The sequence below is a fragment of the Ailuropoda melanoleuca genome, chromosome 19 (assembly GCF_002007445.2).
Source record: "Ailuropoda melanoleuca isolate Jingjing chromosome 19, ASM200744v2, whole genome shotgun sequence".
NCBI lineage: Eukaryota > Metazoa > Chordata > Mammalia > Carnivora > Ursidae > Ailuropoda > Ailuropoda melanoleuca.
The window spans coordinates 23,263,047-23,282,469 of record NC_048236.1 but is presented as its reverse complement, the minus strand read 5'-3'; the positions used below and the strand labels follow the sequence as shown (position 1 = coordinate 23,282,469).

At 43.9% G+C, this 19,423-nt stretch overlaps 1 protein-coding gene across 1 annotated transcript in view; it reads left to right on the top strand.

Moving 5' to 3' along the window:
* B3GAT2 (beta-1,3-glucuronyltransferase 2) overlaps positions 1-19,423 on the top strand; it is a 67,063-nt gene that overhangs the window by 39,280 nt on the left and 8,360 nt on the right. Inside the window, exon 2 of the mRNA XM_034648126.1 lies at positions 2,685-2,829. Within this exon, the coding sequence (XP_034504017.1) occupies positions 2,685-2,829 (145 nt within the window). The remainder of the gene's footprint in view (positions 1-2,684; positions 2,830-19,423) is intronic.

Below are 19,423 nucleotides of genomic sequence, written 5' to 3'. Positions count from 1 at the left end.
CGCCTGCCTTCGGCTCAGGGCGTGATCCCGGCGTTATGGGATCGAGCCCCACGTCAGGCTCCTCTGCTATGAGCCTGCTTCTTCCTCTCCCACTCCCCCTGCTTGTGTTCCCTCTCTCGCTGGCTGTCTCTGTCTCTGTCAAATAAATAATAAAAAAAAAAAAAAAAATCTTTAAAAATAAGACTTTCCATTTGAATTATATTTGAAAATATTTCCCAAGTATATAATTTTTCTTTCATTAAAAAAAAACCCTTGATTGATAATCATTATTTTAACCATTGGTTAACTGATCATGACTCAGTTCTTTTTTTTTTGTAATAATTTTTTATTATGTTAGTCTCCATACAGTATACCCTTGGTTTTTGATGTAATGTTCCATGATTCATTATTTGCATATAACACCCAGTGCACCATGCAGTATGTGCCCTCCTTAATACCCATCATCGGCCTATCCCAATCCCCCACTGCCCTCCCCTCTGAAGCCCTCAGTTTGTTTCCCAGAGTCCATAGTTTCTTGTGGTTCATTCCCCCTTCTGTTTACCCCCCCTTCATTCTTCCCTTCCTTCTCCTACCAATCTTCCTGCTATTTCTTATGTTCCATAAATGAGTGAAACCATATGATAATTGCCTTTCTCTGCTTGACTTATTTCACTTAGCATAATCTCCTCCAGTCCTGTCCATGTTGCTGCAAATGTTGGGTAATCATTCTTTCTGATGGCTGAGTAATATTCCATTGTATATATGGACCACATCTTCTTTCCAGTCATCTGTTGAAGGGCATCTCAGCTCCTTCCATGATTTAGCTGTTGTGGACAATGCTGCTGTGAACATTGGGGTGCATATGGCCCTTCTCTTCACTACGTCTGTATCTTTGGGGTAAATACCCAGTAGTGCAATTGCTGGGTCATAGGGTAGCTCTATTTTTAACTTTTTAAGGGATGTCCACACTGTTTTCCAGAGTGGCTGTACCAACTTGCGTTCCCACCAACAGTGTAAGAGGGATCCCCTTTCTCCACATCCTGTCCAGCATTTGTTGTTTCTTGCCTTGTCTATTTTTGCCATTCTAACTGGCGTAAGGTAGTATCTCAATGTGGTTTTGATTTGAATTTCCCTGATGGCTGATGATTTTGAACATTTTTTCATGTGTCTGTTAGCCATTTGTATGTCTACATTAGAAGTGTCTCTTCATATCTTCTGCCCATTTTTTTATTTGATTATTTGTTTCTTGTGTATTGAGTTTGAGAAGTTCTTTGTAGATCTTGGAAACCAGTCTTTTATCTGTAGCGTCGTTTGCAAATATCTTCTCCTATTCCGTGGGCTGCCTCTTAGGGGTTTTTTTTTTTTGACTGTTTCCTTGGCTGTGCAGAAGCTTTTTGTCTTCATGAAGTCCCACAAGTTTATTTTTTCTTTTGGATCATAACTCAGTTCTACAGCAAATAAAAGAGCTTTGGTGTTGGGCGGGGAAAAAAACCTTTGGTGTTGAAATTGTCATTACAACAGGCCCACCAAATGTAGCTATGTAGGTTATGCCCAAGGACACCTGCAGCTAAGAGGGTGAGTGGAGCTGAAATCGGCCTGTACTTTAATGGCCAAGCCAAGGCCCCCACATACGTGTGTGCCCGAGAAAAGGCAAGCTTCTAGTTTGCACAAAGGTGTCTTGTGGGCTGCTTATGGTCCTGTTCGACGTGTGTCTTAGAAGGTGGTGGTGGTGGTCGTTTTCCCCTAAGGTGCTGCCCTAATGTCAGCAAGCTTTTTTGTGAACATGTCTTTCCCATTAAAGAATTCAGCAAATCACTTTCAGTGCAGGGCTGTCTTTAACCAGAGCTCCACCAGATACCGCAGTGTGTGCTGGAAGAGGGCCAGCTTCTCCAGCTGCCTGCATGGGCCCAGTTTCCCTTGAAAGGCAGAATGTAGGGTACGTTTTTCTTTTTGTCTCTCTGGAGAATGCTGGGGATCTATTCTATATCTGGATGCCATTATTAACACTCTCAGCCAATATTTCTGTGTCTATATAAATAGAAAATTCATAGAAAGGCAACTCTTGTGGCTTCCCTGAGTGAATTTTTTGCTGTTACTGAGCAATAAAGTTTCCTAAAGGGAAGTTATCCCTCTCACTTCCGAAGATGCAAAGTTTGAAGATTCAATTTTGAAACAAATAGAAAATATTTTTTTTTAAAGATTTTTTAAATTTATTTATTCGACAGAGATAGAGACAGCCAGAGAGAGAGGGAACACAAGCAGGGGGAGTGGGAGAGGAAGAAGCAGGCTCATAGCAGAAGAGCCTGATGTGGGGCTCGATCCCACAACACCAGGATCACGCCCTGAGCCGAAGGCAGACGCTTAACTGCTGTGCCACCCAGGCGCCCCCAAATAGAAAATATTCTTGATAGTCACAATTTAGCTTCAGAATAAGTGATGTTCAGATACTGACACCCACTTTATTTCTCTGAAGCCTTGAGCTGCCAGATGACGCTGTGACAGGTGGCCAACAGCGCCAAGCGGCCCCGCATTGAGCAGCAGTCTGCCAGCAGAAGGGTTCTGTTCGGAACCCTCAGCTTCTGAAAATCTATGCCCCCGTACCCCCCACTCACCCCGTTTCTTCTGTGTGGGTTCACATTTCTTTCCTCCCTTCAAGTTATTTTCTGTAAGGAAACTTAAACCACATCTCTTTCCCCTTTTTATAGATGCGAACTACACGCAAAGTCTCTGTCTGGCCAGTGGGCCTGGTTGGTGGGCGACGCTATGAACGTCCGTTGGTGGAAAACGGCAAAGTCGTTGGCTGGTACACCGGCTGGAGAGCAGACAGGCCTTTTGCCATCGACATGGCAGGTGAGGAGTGTGGATGGTGACATTTGCTCCTCCCTGATTATTTTTCCAGTGTTCCTGTTTGTAACAGCGTCCTGGAGGAAGGAAGCTTTGAAAGACCCTAGAGCGTATTATATTCAGCAGATAAATTATAATAAACCTTCAAAGCAGGCTTTTTGATTAATTCAAGTAGGAATGGACTTTGTGGGTGATTAGAAGTGGTCATTCTGTTCCATTTTTGTCAGCTGTCCATGCGGCCATCTCTTCAACAAGCGTGTATTACCTGCCATGTGCTGGGTTGGGTGTCGGGTCAGTGGTGGGAACCAGACTTGGCCCCTCCTCACAGGGGCCGCTGTCCGTGCCTTCTGGTGCCCCTCTGTTGGAGTCCAGTTGGTTTCAGTATATCACATGCTTATTGATAAACAGTGATGCGAAATTGACAAACTAATCATTTTAATGCTTATTGATGAATTTGTGACTTATTGATACATTTAATAGCTGAAACATAAAATTGGATTTCTGGTTTTTCAAATATTTATTAATGAGTATAACTGTCTTTTAAAGTTTATATTCTCTGGAGCACCTGGGTGGGATTTTGGGTGAGGTCATGATCTCATGGGTTGTGAGATCGAGCCCTGCATCGGGCTCTGTGCTAGGCATGGAGTCTGCTTAAGACTCTCTCTTCTCTGCCCCTCCCCCCTCTAAAAAATTTAATTTTTATTCTCTGACCAACCCATTGAATTGAGTAAGACCTATAGTAGTCCACAAATCCGAAAATGTTATGTTATCATACAGTGACTGATTTTCTTTTCTTTTTTTTTTTTTAAAGATTTTATTTATTTATTTGACAGAGACAGCCAGCAAGAGAGGGAACACAAGAAGGGGGAGTGGGAGAGGAAGAAAGCAGGCTTCCAGCGGAGGAGCCTGATGTGGGGCTCGATCCCAGAACACCGGGATCACGCCCTGAGCCAAAGGCAGACGCTTAACAACTGCGCTACCCAGGCGCCCCAATAAAGTGACTGATTTTCTGTGGGTTATATAAAACGAGGCCTGTGGTAACTTTGGAAGGATGCAGTTTAAAACGTGAGGCTTAGAGGCAAGAAAAATCACTGACATTTGTAACCCAGAAGATGGAGGCAGAGAAGCTTCAAGATTAATTTCCTCCATCTTCAACTCTGGAACACAGCTCTGTCTGTCTGTCTGTCATCCTGTGCTTGGCCAGTCCTTTGTGTGTATTTCCCAGCTGCAGTCAAAATCTCTACACTCTGAATCCTGATGGGGTGAAGGCTGTGTTCTGAACTGGATTCATTACTTTTATTCTGGCAATCCTATGAATTTAAGGGAGCAAGATTAGGAAGAATGCTGGGGTAGGAGTTGTTGGGGGAAGTTCTCGTGCATGGCACTTTGGCAGATCTGTCGCCCTGCATCACAGGAGCGGACAAACTAGGATATTTTTACTCAACATTTAACAGACATTTCCTGAGTGCCAGTTTTGTGGAAATGTGTGTCAGTGTCTCTGACCCCAAGGACAGTTTGGAGCTCTTACCCTTCCCTGGCCACCCTGTCCTGGGCTCTCCCCTCTGTTTCCTGACCTCCCCAACACAAGCTTTACCCTTTGGTCTTCGGTTCTTGCAGCCTCAGAGCTGAGCTGGCCTCTCAAAGAAACCATTTACCTGAAGGTCAGCCATACTTGGAAGGTCTTGAGGATTCCCAAAAGAGGCCTTTCCTCAATGAAATGGGAGCTCATGACTCTGAAATTAGGAGGCTGTGTCTTTTGAGAATCTGGTTTCTTACTGAGAGGAAGTGTAACTTTGAGCGTAAAATGTTGAGAACAGAAGGCAAAGTCTTTTGCTCCCGCGGGGCTTAGTTTCACCGTGTGTTGAATGAGGTGTAGCATGTATGACCCCTGAGGTCTTCTCTGATGTATTCTTCCTTCTCCTGGCTTCCATCCTCGGGAAGCTCAAAGAGAAGCCCAGGTCCCTGGTTCCTAAGTGAGGAGTCGAGACCGCTAAAGCAGCCCGCTGCTAGGTGTCTGGTCCTTACCTTTCCCAGAGCCTTGCTTCCCCCACAAGATCTGCAGATGTGTCTCCTCGCACATAGGATCTCTGCCTACAACCCTGCAAGGGAGCTTCGAGGTGAGGACAATTTGGATAAGTCTTCCTGGATTTTGTTGTAAGAAATTTTACATAGATGATCAAGTATCCAGTAAAGCCATGGAATATTTGCATTGCTTCCCCCCAGTTTGGATCCATATCTAAAATTCAAGAAAGGCACATGGGTTTTATGCATTAGGTCTGGCCTGTGACAAGATATTTGATGCCTTTTTACTGCTAAATTCCCTGGTAAACTTTGCTTTATGATATGACTGATGTTTGGCTTTTTCTAAGCATTTCAATATATTTTCAAAGCATAATATAAGAACTATCATAAAATATGAATGATTTGCCTGTTTCTTAATTATCCTTGTCTCAAAATAGGAATAAAATTTCTGTCTCTACGAAAACAGGTTTTGCCATGCTAAATTATTTTCTTCACACATGAACTTGCTTTGCAAATTAGTTTTCGGGAAATTATTAGTATTTTTGAAAGCCTTTAAGTGAGAGTGATTTCGTTGATCAGGTAATGATTCTGCTGTGGAGGGAGTTCTCGTTCTAAAACTTGAAAATTCACAGCTTTGTTTACATTTCACGTAAGATTCATGAATTCTCTGCGGGAGGAAGGGAAAGACCTTGTGGACCTTCACGTACAAAGGGTACTTTTCACTTCATTTTTAAGTTACGGCCACTCTGTGTCTGGAAGGAGAGAGAGAAGCCGGAAGCCCAGTGTCCTGCTGGCCTCTGGACTGTCAGGGAAGCGCTGCTCAGGAAACGGTCTGTGGGGTGAGGACGGCCCTGGGGCCTGGGCCTCTTCTGGATTCCCACGAGCTGAGTGAGAAACCTGCTGCCTCACCCACAGGCCGCATTTCCACAAGTGTCTTGCTGTGGGGGTGGCGAGCACCTTCCCTGGAAGCAGCCAGGGTCTGTCCCGCCCGGGTTTCTGTGAAGTCACCGCCTAGCCCATCACTCGAAGCTGATTTGAGTGTCCGACCTCGGAACTGTAACGTTTCATGTCATTCAGGGAGTTTGACTCTGTGTCCGTCTTTCTTTTGCCGTGTTGGTCTTGGCAGGTGCTGTTTTTGGTCTCAGACGAGGAAACATTGCTCTGGAATTACCCTGTAGGCACAGTGGTGTTAAGGGCGGAAGTAAGGGTGGTTTCTGTGGCACTGGGGGAAAGTTAAAAAAACAAAACAAAACAAAAAACCAACCAAACTTACACGGATGGTGACTGCTGAAAGAGTTAAATTACCACCCACAAGATGGCTGGGAGTGCGGCGGGGGGTCCTTGCCCGGGAAGCAGCAGGCAGGTGGCTTCTCGCTGGGGCCACGGTGCTCTGCCAACGCCAGGGAGACCCGGGCATGGCGCTGCCGGTCGTCGGAACGTCGGGCTTCAGCTCCTGCCCCTCGGGCCTCTGACCGTGGCTCGTTCTGACCCACGACAGCAAGGCTCTCTGCACAAAGTGCTTCACTCTCTTCTGAAGTCAGGGTGTTATTTTCAAGCGGCAGACTCACTTTGGCCATTTCCAGGGAGGTGTCAGAACCATTGCTTGAAAGAACTGAGCTTGAAGCAATCTTGAGCCCCGCCAGGAGGTGTAGACATGTTCCAATTCAGAACGTAAGGCTGAGATCCCTATTTTGAATTCTCGGTGTGTGCGTGCGCCTTATTCTTCTCTCTGAGAGGCGGCAGGCAGGGCGCTGGGCTCCTTTAACGACGGTCTGCACGGTTCCCAGTTGAGTGCCCGGCGTACAGTAGGGCCTCTATTTCGGTAAAAACCCAGCAGCGTGTGCTGTTGTTCAGCTCGGCCCATAACCCCCCAGAGTTAGCTCAGCCCCCACAGGTTAGAGGGCACAGTCCCCCCACAACTGCCCTGGCTTAAGCAGCAACACTTTGGGGGTCCCCAGGCCAGCTGCACTCCCAACGAGCTGCAAATCTGTTGTTCTTCTCTCAGGTTTGACAGTTTACTAGGATTCACAAAACTCAGGATAATGCTCTTTATTATTACAGTCCTTTTACAAAAGATACAACTTAGGACCGGCCACGTGAAGAGACACGTGGAATGAGGTCTGGTGGGGAACACAGAGCTTCCGGGCCCGTTCCTTGTGGAATGAGGGTCTGCCCGCCTCCCAGCGCATTAATGTGTTCACAGCCTGGGAAGTTCCACTGATCTCTGCGCTGAGAGTTTCTGGGTAGTTTCATTATGTAGGCACGATTGATTGACTCAGGGGTCATGCAGTTGAACTCAGTCTCCAGCTTCTACCCCCAGAGGTCGGCATGGCCTGGCCCCACGTTCCCAGCCTCTAATCATGTGTTTGGTTTTGCCAGCACCCAGCTCCCACTCTGGAGCAGTCTAGGGACCCTCTGCAGCCACCTCATTAGCATAACAAAGTCTCTCCCATCCCTCAGGAAATGCTAAGGGTCTTACAAGCTCCTTGCCAGAACTAGGCACAGAGACCAGATAGATTTTTTTTTTATTATTATACCACAGGCTGGAAAAGGATACCTTTCATATCCTAAAGAAGGGTGTCTGCCATATCCCTGCTTTACTGGTGCTTTCATGCACAGACACAAAGGGTACATTAGGTGATGTCTCAGGGTCACTTGCAGCTTTGTCCATGTTTGCATGACTGATAAAGACGAGATGTGATTGTAAACTGATGAAATCGTTTCTCGTGTGCGGCTTACAGAGGGGATGAGAAGTCGAGGAGGGCGCCTAGTTTTGGGGCCCGGAGGACGTGGGTGTGTTGAAGGTCTGGTTGTGGAAGACCTCCCTACATGGCATCTCAGACGACAGCCGTTTCATCCATTTCACGTGCTGCAGGGGGAGGAGCCAGGGAAGGGAGCGGGCCCAGGCCGGGCCGGTGGGGTGGATCAGTGGCGATGGCAACCAGAAGGAAGATGTGGGTGGGTCATGAATTTGACAGTGGCTGCCTTGTGTCATGGATGTGAACGAGGAGGCTGCTTGGGGAGTGGGAGTGTGAGAGCCAGGCGTGTGGATGGTGTCACTAAGACGGTGGGCGATTAGGCTGTTCCCTGGAACGGGGATATATAGGAGAATTGAGGGCCTGAGTTCAAGAGGGGTTAAAGGTTGGCAGACTTGTCCAGAGAAAGTTAGACTTCCAGTACAGCGAAGAGCAAGAGGAAGTTCAGTCCATGAAAGGATTGGGGAGGTTCCATCTGGGCAGGACAGTGATTACAGAGGATGTCACGGGAGCGCGTAGCTGGGAGGGCCGGAAGGAGCTGTGTAAGGAAGAGGAAGGATGGGATGATTTCTGAGGCCCAGCTCTAAGGTGCTGTGAGTTTTGACAAGTTTTGATTCCAAGGATTGAGGTTGTACGTGGGCCATCGTATTTGTACTCAGCTTCTCCATCTCTACGGCTTATCCCCATTTCCAGTATATAGTAGTTTCTGGCCTCTAGAGATGTAAAGGGCCCTTTTTAAAATGAAAATCAGACCCATGCTTTAGAAGAGACCTCTGGGGAAGTAGGGTGAAATGGTGGGTGCAGGGCTGGGGGTGGCGAGCACCACTAAGAGGCAGGAGGGCCAGGAACAACTCTTTCAAGAAATGTGGCACGATTGAGAAGGGAAGAGAGATGGTAGCCATTTCAAGGGGTAGGAGAACTGCTCTTTTGTTTTCCTTTAATGAGAGAAGTTGAAGTTTTGAGAGAAAAAGAGATGTGTTGAAGTCCCAAAGGAGAGGAAATGGGGGGTGGGAGGGATTGGGAACTCAGATGGACAAGTTCATCTCGGCAGAATCGCCTCTAATTCCTAATAAGGAGGTGAGGTAAGCAAGGAGACCGAGACCCGGGAAGGTGGAGGGGCTGGTTGTTGGAGGCTGGCTGTCTGCTGAATATTAGTAATGCGGGAGGGGCACCGTGGGCTGAAGTCCGCAAACCCTTACTGACTGTGGGACTGCACGGACTTTGTAGGGAACACACAGCCCCTGCGCCCAAGTGGTTGTGTATCTAGCAGCGAGCGAATAGCTATGATAAATATGTAACTTACTGTCCCGTGAGATAGAAAATGAGGTATGAACGGAATGTTTTGGGTTTACAATTTAATAGAAGAGAACTGCTGTTGAGGGCAGTTTGGGAAAAGCATCGTGGAAGAGGTTGTGCCTTACGCAGGCCCAGGTCAGGGCGAGTTTAGGGAACAGCAGACCCCAGGGTCTATGCAGCTCTTGGGGGAGAGGCAAGCTCGCGTCAGCCTGTAAGGATTGATTGCCGAAATAGAAATTTGTCTTCATTTCTGTAGATATTGGAGGATTTGTGACATTTTTGAGCTGGGGACTGATGGGATTGCAAGTGTGATTTGAAAACCACGTGGTGGCCGGTGAGGCATGAATGGTGGCGTGGCCGCCTGGGTGCAGGGGGTGGGAGGTGACAGAAGGCCTTATAAAGAGATATTACCTATTTATGAAATTTTAACAAGCCATTTCAGATTCTGCCTGTAAATTAGCAGAATTTTAGGTCTTTTTAACAATGTTGCGTGGTATGGTAATAGTGGATATGTTAAATTTAATTTTGGTTTTAATTGTTAATATGTTGAATTGTACTTTGAGTTGTAACTTAAGTGCAGAACTATATGGTGATTTCAGGTAAATAGACCATTCTGTTAACCAGAATACCAGTTGTCTAAAAATAGGAAAATAATAACAAAAATAGGAATCTTCATATTGGGGAAAAAAGAAAATCCCATTCCTTTTTTTTTTTTTTTTTAAGATTTTATTTATTTATGCGACAGAGATAGAGACAGCCAGCGAGAGAGGGAACACAAGCAGGGGGAGTGGGAGAGGAAGAAGCAGGCTCATAGCGGAGGAGCCTGATGTGGGGCTCGATCCCATAACGCCAGGATCACGCCCTGAGCCGAAGGCAGACGCTTAACCGCTGTGCCACCCAGGCGCCCCTGAAAATCCCATTCCTTGACAAGTTTCCGGGCTCTGGATTCACTGTGGGTGTGCTGTCCTTATGGAGGGTTGTGGAGTTTGGGCTCTCGAGACATAGCAGTCACACAGGGCCGCCTTTGTCTTGATATTTGTTGACAAGGAATTTTGTCTGGATTAATTTACTTGGCAAACCCTTTCTTGGTAGATAATGTAGTAAACATCAGCCAAAATTGGCAATGTTTTACTTTGCTTTGTGAATACAAATACTGCGTGAAAGAGAGGTATGGGGCACCTGGGCAGCTCATTTGGTTGAGTGTCCGAATCTTGGTTTCGACTTGGGTCATGATCTCAGGGTCATGGGATTGAACCCTGCGTCTGGGCTCCCTGCTCAGTGGAGAGTCCGCTTGGGATTCTCTCCCCCTGCCTCTCCGGCCACTTGCACTCACTCATGTTCTCTCTCTCTCAAATCTTTTTTTTTTTTTAAGGAAGGTAATAACCTTGCCACTTTGAGACCATTTGTAAATTAAATGTGTTGTTTTCAATATGTGACCATTTTGTATAAGGAAGATAAAATTAGTGTTCTCAGTAGAGACAGTGTGTCACATGGTGCCTTCCAGTGCAGGGTCTGGGGACCGACTTGGGACCTTGTGCTTAGGCTGGTGCAGTGTGACTGTCACTGGAGTGGTGTGTAGGCTCGCTGGGACAGAATCGCAGGGGCATGGTGATTCTGTCCTGAGAACTTAGAGCACCACAGGGATGGTCGTGGAGTGTGAGGGGAAAAGCTGTCTATTGCCCACTTCTTATCTATTTCCGGAATGAGGTGCATTCTAGAGACTTGCTCATTTCTTATCTATTTCCGGAATGAGGTGCATTCTAGAGGCTTGCTCATTTCTTACCTATTTCTGGAATGAGGTGCATTCTAGAGACTTGCTCATTTCTTACCTATTTCTGGAATGAGGTGCATTCTAGAGACTTGCTCATTTCTTATCTATTTCCAGGATGGGGCACATTCTAGAGACTTGCAGGTGTTTGGTGGCCTCACCGGCGTTTTCGGTGCTGTCCTCGTGTGCCACATCTGTGCTTGGTAACGGCGGCTGTGTCCACGTCTCTGTGCATCCGTGTGCCCATCATCAGGGGACTTTGTCCAAGGTAGCTGAGGGTAGGTGGCCGTGTTCAGGTGGGGCTTGGTGGAAGTGAAGTGGTATCCCTCAGAATGTCAGTGAATAAACCATTTGGGACGAAGGATTTTGAAAATCTGAAGTTTCTGCTTCTGTGTGGGAGGCCCAGCCGACTGATTACTGTTTGCTGCGCATCAGGCGTGTTTACCAGGCGTCAGGTGTTCCGCGGTGCTCTGGGAGCTTTCTTATTTCGTCTTCACTCGGTTCTGCAAGGGATGTGCTAGTGCTCTTGTCCTCCTTTAAATAGAAGGAAGTGGAGGCCGGGAACGCTAAGTCACTTGTCCAAGGGTGCTCGGTGATCCAGCTCGGGTTAGCACGTCTCCGGAGATGGCGCTCCCACTTAGTGCCAAGTGACCAAGTCCTTGAGCTCTGAGCCTCCGTGCTCTTCCTCTGCAGGACAGGGGGAGTGGAATTCCTCACAGAATAAGACCTCAAATGCAGAGCCCTTGGAACAACACTGCAGACACCTGACTGAGTGGTCTCTTCACCAAGAAGCGAGATCAGACTGTGTCTGTGTTCCCCTGTCACCTGGGTTTGTCCAGGGGAATTGGCTCAGTGCTGTGTATGGCTGATGACCGTGGTGACCAGAGCTCTGCAGGTAGCTGGCAGGAAGGGGCGTCGCTGCCTCCCAGGCTTTCCTTGGGCACAGCAGGCCATACTGGCCCAGTTTCCCCACCTAGAGATTAGGGATCCAACCACCTGCCCTCTGGGTTGTGGTGAGGTTGAAAGGAGAACAGATACTGCAGGAGTTCCTGCTGTTCTGTCAGGGTTTGAATTCTCACCACTTAGAGCTATTTCAGATCATTCTGGAAGGTAATACTTAGGAGCATGCAAACTCTTGGCTTCGGGCTCGTGATGGACTTTCTCTCTCTCCCGGCTGGTGGGCCCGTGCGCATTATGATTCAGTGAACGGACTCAGCGTGCAAGATGGCACGTGGAGATGAACACCGGCCCTTGCTGTAGATACAGTACTCCGGAAAGAGGCTGATCAGTAAGAAAAACAAAGCAAAAAGATCACTGAAAAGTTGAGAAGTGGCTATATGCTCATTTTCATAATTTCCCAGATGAAAAATCATCTCATAATTACTGATGGCACGTGGGGAAGGATTTCAAAGAATGATGCTCACACTTTCTAATCAGGTCAAGAGGGGAGAAACGTCCCTTTTCAGCACCTTGACTTTCCGAAGAGCTTGTGGAGAGCGTCTGGAGATACGGTTTTCACTGGAGTCTCCGAAAGAGGCAGACAGCGTGTTGGTACAAGTGAGAATGAAGGCCTGTTGCTGTGCGTGGCTGACCTGGGGGCTGGCACGCCTGCCAGCTTTCCTTGGCATGCTGTTGGCTGCCGTGACTAGCACACACATCTCTGCCCTGGCTTCAGAAGCTGAACTTAGCTGGCGTTTTTCCTGGGCCCCTTGAGCAGCCGTATCACGCGACCCCAGACCCTGTGAACTTGAGTGCACCTCATTTCACATCACTTGACCGTGACCAGCCACCAGGTCAGCCGAGCATCGCCCCAAGCTCCTGGGCCCAGGGTAATCCAGAGCAGCACGCACTGCCTTCCAGGAAAGGGAATGTCACTTTATCTTCCCAGGTTTGCCTCGCTAATTTCTAGTTCCCTTTCAGAACTCATTAATGGTATAGGGATAGCTTTTTCTGGGAAGTTTTTCCCGATTTTTCCATCCATCACAGAAGCTGCTCCCATATGTTGCCCTTATGCACTTGTCCTCGGGCGGTGCTCACTTTGGTGTCCTGCCTGCGCCGGGCTTCCTCTGCTCCTGGAGCCCGGGAACTGCACCGGGAGAGGGGTCATCTCTTCTGCCCACATCTCTGGCCTGGCCATGGTCCCCGGCAGTAGTAGCTTGAACAAACGTTTGATGAATTCATGAATTCTAACTTGTCTTTATTTCTGGTGTAAGGATTATCAAAATTAAGTTTAACAGCTTCTTATTCCTAATTGCCATTACTTTTTTTTTTTTTAAGATTTTATTCATTGAGAGAGTGAGAGAGCACAAGCGGGGGGTGGGGGGGAGCGGGAGAGGGAGAAGCAGACTCCCCACTGAGCAGGGAGCCCACCTCAGGGCTCCATCCCAGGACCCTGGGATCATGACCTGAGCCAAAGTCAGATGCTTAACAGACTGAGCCTCCCAGGCTCCCTTGCCATTATTTCTTATGGTGAGTTTTTTAAAAGGGGATGTTGAGCTCTCTAAGGAGTGTCTAATTCAGTGGGTCTACACCTGGCTACACATCAGAATTACCTGGAAAGCTTTGAGAAAACCTCCATACGTGGGCATCATCACTGATCAATTGAACCGTAATCCCTGGGTGTGGCACCTAGTGTGTCTGTATTTTTTCCTTTTTTTTTCTTTTTAGTCTGAACTGATGATAAAGTGCAACTAGAACTAAGAATGGCTGGTGTAGGTGGTCAGAAGCTACTTCCCTTTCGTAGGCATGGCCTCCTCCCCTCCCACCCGTTGAGCCTCATCTGGAAGTTGGAGGTAGGATAGCCTCCTGCTGAAAAAGTTTGAATGTTCAATAAAATTATTTCCATAGAAAACACTTCCATGGGTCAAGGAAGAAGAGAATTTGAGCATAGGAGAGGAGTTTTAAAAATTATAACAACTGAAAAGCACCACCAACACTCTAAGAGACTGTTTACACTGGGAAGGCAAATTTAATCTTTTTTAATTGTGGTATAATGTACTTAACATAAAATTTACTATTCCAACTATTTTAAGTACAAGGTCGTATTAAGTACATTCACATTGTTGTGCAGTGATCGCCACCGTCCATCTCCATAAATTTTTCATCATCACAAACTGTAACTTTGTACCCACGAAACACTAACGTCTCCCCTCCCGCCCCCAACACAGTCCCTGGTAACAACTGTCTACTTTCTCTGTGAATTGGACTATTCCACATACCGCGTGTAAGTGGAGTTATGCACTATTTGTCCTTTTTGGTTCACTTAGCATGATGTCTTTATGGTTATGTGTCAGAATTTCATGCTTTTTTAAAGCTGAATAGAATTTCGTTGTATATAGAGACCACGTTTTGTTTATCCATTCATCCATTGATGGACAGTTGGGTTTCCACCTTTTGGCTATTATGAATAATGCCATGAACATGAGTATACAAATAACCGTAAGTCACTGCTTTGAATTCTTTTGAATATACACCTAGAAGTAGAATTGCTGTACCGTATGGTAATTGTATGTTTGATTTCTTTTTTGTGTGTTTGAGAAACTGCTATACTTTTTTTCTACAGTGGCTGCCTCATTTTATGTTCCCATCAACAATGTACGAGAGTTCCAGTTTCTCCATATTCTCACTAACTCATTATTTTCTGTTATTTGAAAAATTATTTCACTTCTATGTGCTGGAGTTTGAGGAAGAGAAACACAGATATGTTTTCCAGTTCTGTATTTTCTAGGTTGGAATAGAGTGGCTTAGTGACACATTCAGTAGTATTCGTGGATAATGTAAAGCAGAAAATCTCATAGGTGAAATAAAGCATGAGACAGTGATTCTTAATCAGACATTGTCAACCTTGTTCATTGTGCCATTCTCAACATATACAACACTTTATTTCCCATCAGAGTCCTTTTGGCTGTTGAGCCAATAGAACCACTTCTCCACTTCTGAACTCCAGCCTTTGGCATGCCTTAGTTCTCTGCCACCAACCTACAAAAAAATCCATCATGGATATTTTCAGTATTCGGTTAATTAAGCCTTCTTAATTTATCTTTGATTCTTTCCATTCTGATTCAGCATCCTGGCAGTTTACTTAGAAGATTTATGTTTTTGTGATGGTTTGTTTTCAGAGTAAAGATTTAAATGAATTGTTTATAGGTTAAATAACATGTCTTAGAAATGAGGAGTGTTTATTTTTTTCCACAAAGAACAATGACTGCTAAATGGCTTTTGAGGAGTTTTAAAAACTGGACCAATAAATAAATAAAGAAGGTTAACCCGAAGCAATCATAAAGTTTCAGTCCATATTCTGGAGCAGACTGACAGATCCATTTAACAGCCAGGCCATGCTTTCTCATTCCTTTTCGGCACTAGCAGAAAATCATTCTAAGTATAATTGGAAATAAATGTGGAAAAGTGTAGTTCTGCCTGCCCCCTAGGAGCACACATAGCTCTCGAGTATTCAGGCTTAGGACCGTGAAAATCTATACTTAAACATGTACATGAAATAGTGGCAATTGAGACATGATAGTAAGTAAAGGGCACATTGCTTTTATACAGCCTTCTTTTTTGCTTTCTATATGACTGAAGTATAGTGAGAATGATTTCTGAAACACTATTAACACATCTGTTTTTCAGTTGGATAGTTCACAGGTGCCAAGACTGGAAGGTACAAATTATGAAAAAAAAAAGTAGCAATTTTCCATTTCATAAATTGAGATATAATTGACATATAAATACTAGTTTTAGGTGTACAACATTTGTATATATTGCAAAATGATCACTACAGTAAATCTAGTTTACATCCATCACCACATACAGTTAAAAATGTTTTTCTGTGATGAGAACTAAGTTCTGCTCTCTTAACTTTTAAATATACAATATAGTATTAACTATAGTCACCATGCTGTAATTCCATCCCCGGGAATTATTTAATTTGTAACTGAGAATTGGTACCTTCTGATAACCCTCTATCTGCCTACTTCTGGCAACCGTTAGTCTCTTCCCTGGATCTGTGAGTTTGATTTTTTTTTTTTTTAGATTTTGCATATAAGTGAAATAATTTGGCATTTGTCTTTCTCTGACTTATTTCAGTTAGCCTGATGCACTCAAGGTTCATCCACGTTGTTGCAAAAAGCAAGATTTCCTACTTTTTTATGGCTGAATAATATTCCATTGTGTATATATCCGCATCTCCTTATCCATTCATCCATCAGTGGACACTTAGGTTGCTTCTCTGCTTTGACTGTTGTAAATAATGTTGTAGTGAAGGTGGGGGCGTGCGTGCATAGATCTTTTTGAGCCAATTTTAATTTTCTTTTATAAATACCCATAAGTGGTATTGCTGGATCATATGGTATTTTAAATTTTTTTGAGGAACCTCCATACTGTTTTTCATAGTGGCTGCACTAATTTACACTCCTACCCACAGTGCACATGGGTCCCCTTTTCTCCACGTCCTTGCCAACACTTATTTCTTGTCTTCTCCACGGCCTTGCCAACACTTATTTCTTGTCTTTTTGACTCCAGCCATTCTAAGATGTGTGAGGTGACCTCATTGTGATTTTGATTTCCATTTCCCTGATGATAAGTGATGCTGAGCATCTTTTCATCTGTCTGTTGGTCACCTGTATGTCTTCTTTGGAAAAATGTGTATTCAGGTCCTCTACTCATTTTTAAATCAGATTGTTCTGATTTTTTGCTATTAAGTTATATGAGTTCTTTATATATTTTGGATGTTAACCCCCTTAGCAATGTGATTTGCAAATATTTTCTCCCGTTTTGTAGGTTGTCTTTTTATTTTGCCAATGGTTTCCTCTGCTGGGCTGAGGCTTTTTATTTTGATGTGGTCCCACTTAGTTGTTTTTGCTTTTTTTTTTTTTTTTTTGCCTTTACTTTTGGTATTAGGTTCAAAAAATCATCACCAATATTGCTGTCAAGGAGCTTACAATCTATGTTTTTGTCTAGGAGTTTTATGGATTCAGGTCTTACATTCACGTCTTTAGTCTATTTGGAGTTAATTTTTGCGTATGGTGTAAGATAGTGGTTGGGTTTCATTCTTTTGCATGTGGCTATCCAGTTTTCCCAAGACCATTTATTGAAGAGTCTGTGCTTTCCTTATTGTATATTCTTGGATCCTTTGTCGTAAATTAATTGACCATATATGCGTGGGTTTATTTCTGAGCTCTTTATTCTGGTTCTCCTATCTATGTATCTGTTTCATGCAAATACCATACTGTTTTGATTATTACAGCTTTGTAATGTAGTTTGAAATCTTCCTAGGTATTTTGTTCTTTCTGATGCAGTTGTAAATGGGATTGTTTTCTTAATTTCTCCTTCTGATAGTACATTACTAGTGCATAGAAATGCAACAAATTTTTGTATATCAGTTTTGTATCCTGCAATTAACTGAACTCATTTATTCTAACAGTTTTTGCTGGAGTCTTTAGAATTTTCTCTACATAGTATCAGGTCATCTGCAAATAGTGACAGTGTTACTACTTCTTTTCCAATTCGAATGACTTATTTCTTGTCTAATTGCTGTGGCTAAGACTTCTAATACTGTTTCGAATAAAAGTGGTGGGAGTGGGCATCCTTGTCTTTCTTGTTAGGGAAAAAGCTTTCAGCTCTTCACTGTTGAGTACGATGTTAGCTGTGGGCTTGTCTTTATGGCCTTTATTATGTTGAGAGCCATTGCTTGTTGAGAGTTTTTATCACAGGTGGATGTTGAATTTTGTCAAATATTTTTTTTGCATCTATTGAGATGATCATGTCATTTTTATTCATTTTTTACTCTGATGGATCACATTGATTTGCAGATGTTGAAACACCCTTGCACCCCCATTTGATCCTGTGATTCTTTCAATGTATTGTTTCATTCTTTGCTAATACTTTGTTGAGGATTTTGCATCTATATTCATCAAAGCTACTGGCCTGTAATTGTCTTGTGGCGTCCTTGTCAGGTTATAGTATCAGGGTACTGCTGGCCTCATAAAATGTTTATAAGTTTTTCCACCTTTTCTATTTTTGGAAGCATTTGCAAAGGATATTAAATCTTCTTTGAACATTTGGTAAAATTTATCAGTGAAGCCATCTGCTCTTGTACTTTGTTTGTTGGGAGGTTTTTGATTACTGACTCAATCTTCTTACTAGTCATTGGTCTATTCAGATTTTCTATTTCTTTATGATTCTTGGTAGGTTGTATGTTTCTGGGAATTTGTCCATTTTTTCTAGGTTGTCCATTTGTTGGTGTATACTTGTTCATAGTAGTTTCTTATCCTTTCTGTTTCTGTGTCAGCAGCTGTAATATCTTCTTTCATTTCTGATTTTATTTGAGACCACTTTTTTCTTGGTCATTCCAGCTAAAGATTCGTCACGTATATTTTCAAAAAACCAGCTCTTAGTTTCACTGATCATTTCTATTATTTTTTAGTCTCTATTTCACTTATTTCTGCTCTGATCTTTGCTATTTACTTTCTTCTAACTTTTGGTGGTGTTTTTTCCTTTTTCTAGTTCTCTGAGGAAGGAGTTTGTTTGAAATCTTTGTTTTTTTGGTAGGTATTTTATCACTAAGCCCTTTCCTTTTAGAACTGTTTTTGCTGCATCTCATAAGTTTTAGGATGTTGTATTTCCATTTGCATTTGTCTCAAGATATTTTTTTATTTCTCAGCAGTTTTCCATTTTTAACTTTCATGCCCTACATTACTGTGGCTGCTTCTTCCATTCTTACCCTCCTCAAATCATGATAATGGGATTGGGTGTTTGAAAAAAAAAAAAGTTGCAACATCATTGGTAATGACAGAGTAAAGGACCTCTGAATATTGTCTTATATAGAAACAATGAGAATACTGTCAGAAATTGTCAAAATTGGGGCGCCTGGGTGGCACAGCGGTTAAGCGTCTGCCTTTGGCTCAGGGCGTGATCCCGGCGTTATGGGATCCGAGCCCCACATCAGGCTCTTCTGCTATGAGCCTGCTTCTTCCTCTCCCACTCCCCCTGCTTGTGTTCCCTCTCTCGCTGGCTGTCTCTATCTCTGTCNAAATAAATAAATAAAATCTTTAAAAAAAAAAAAAAGAAAGAAATTGTCAATATCAACTTTTTCACAACTACAGTACTTAATCCAAAGTGTATCTCAATCTGAGGAGTGTTTGTTCAAGAAAAATGGTTAAATGTTGGTAATAACAGCGAGTGTTATGTTGTTTCAACTTTCCCTATTCCCATCCCTTTCTACCTAGCTCCATGGTGGCCTTGAAAACCAAGAGTCCTGCAGTCAGGGTGAAAATCTGCAGCTATTCATCCTAGTAGTCACTGGGAAGGAAGAATGGGTTGGAACTCATTCAAAGCTCCATTCTAAGAGAATTGCCATTATTTGACCTAATAGGTCTGTAGAAATTGCCATTCTCAAAGCTTGGCTTTATCTGACCTCACTCAGATCTTGCCCAGTACAGCCTTTTCCTGGGAGCATTTTAAAAAAAAAATAAAAAGGAAAGCAACATCCTCAAAACAAAAACTAAACAAAAACAAAAATTAAATGTTGATTGCTCACCATTGCAGCTCTCTGAGGCAATGATAACAGTTGTAGCAAACAATAAACTAATCAAATTCAGAGGGAAAATCTTGGATAATATTTATGTAGGGGCTTTGAAAAGCTCTGACATATTTCTGGGATTCTAGAAGGCCATGTGGTAGTGTAGGTCTGTGTACAGGGACCAGAGCAGTGCATATGCTTATGAAAAAAAAAAAACAAAACAAAACAACACCTTAAAAGGCC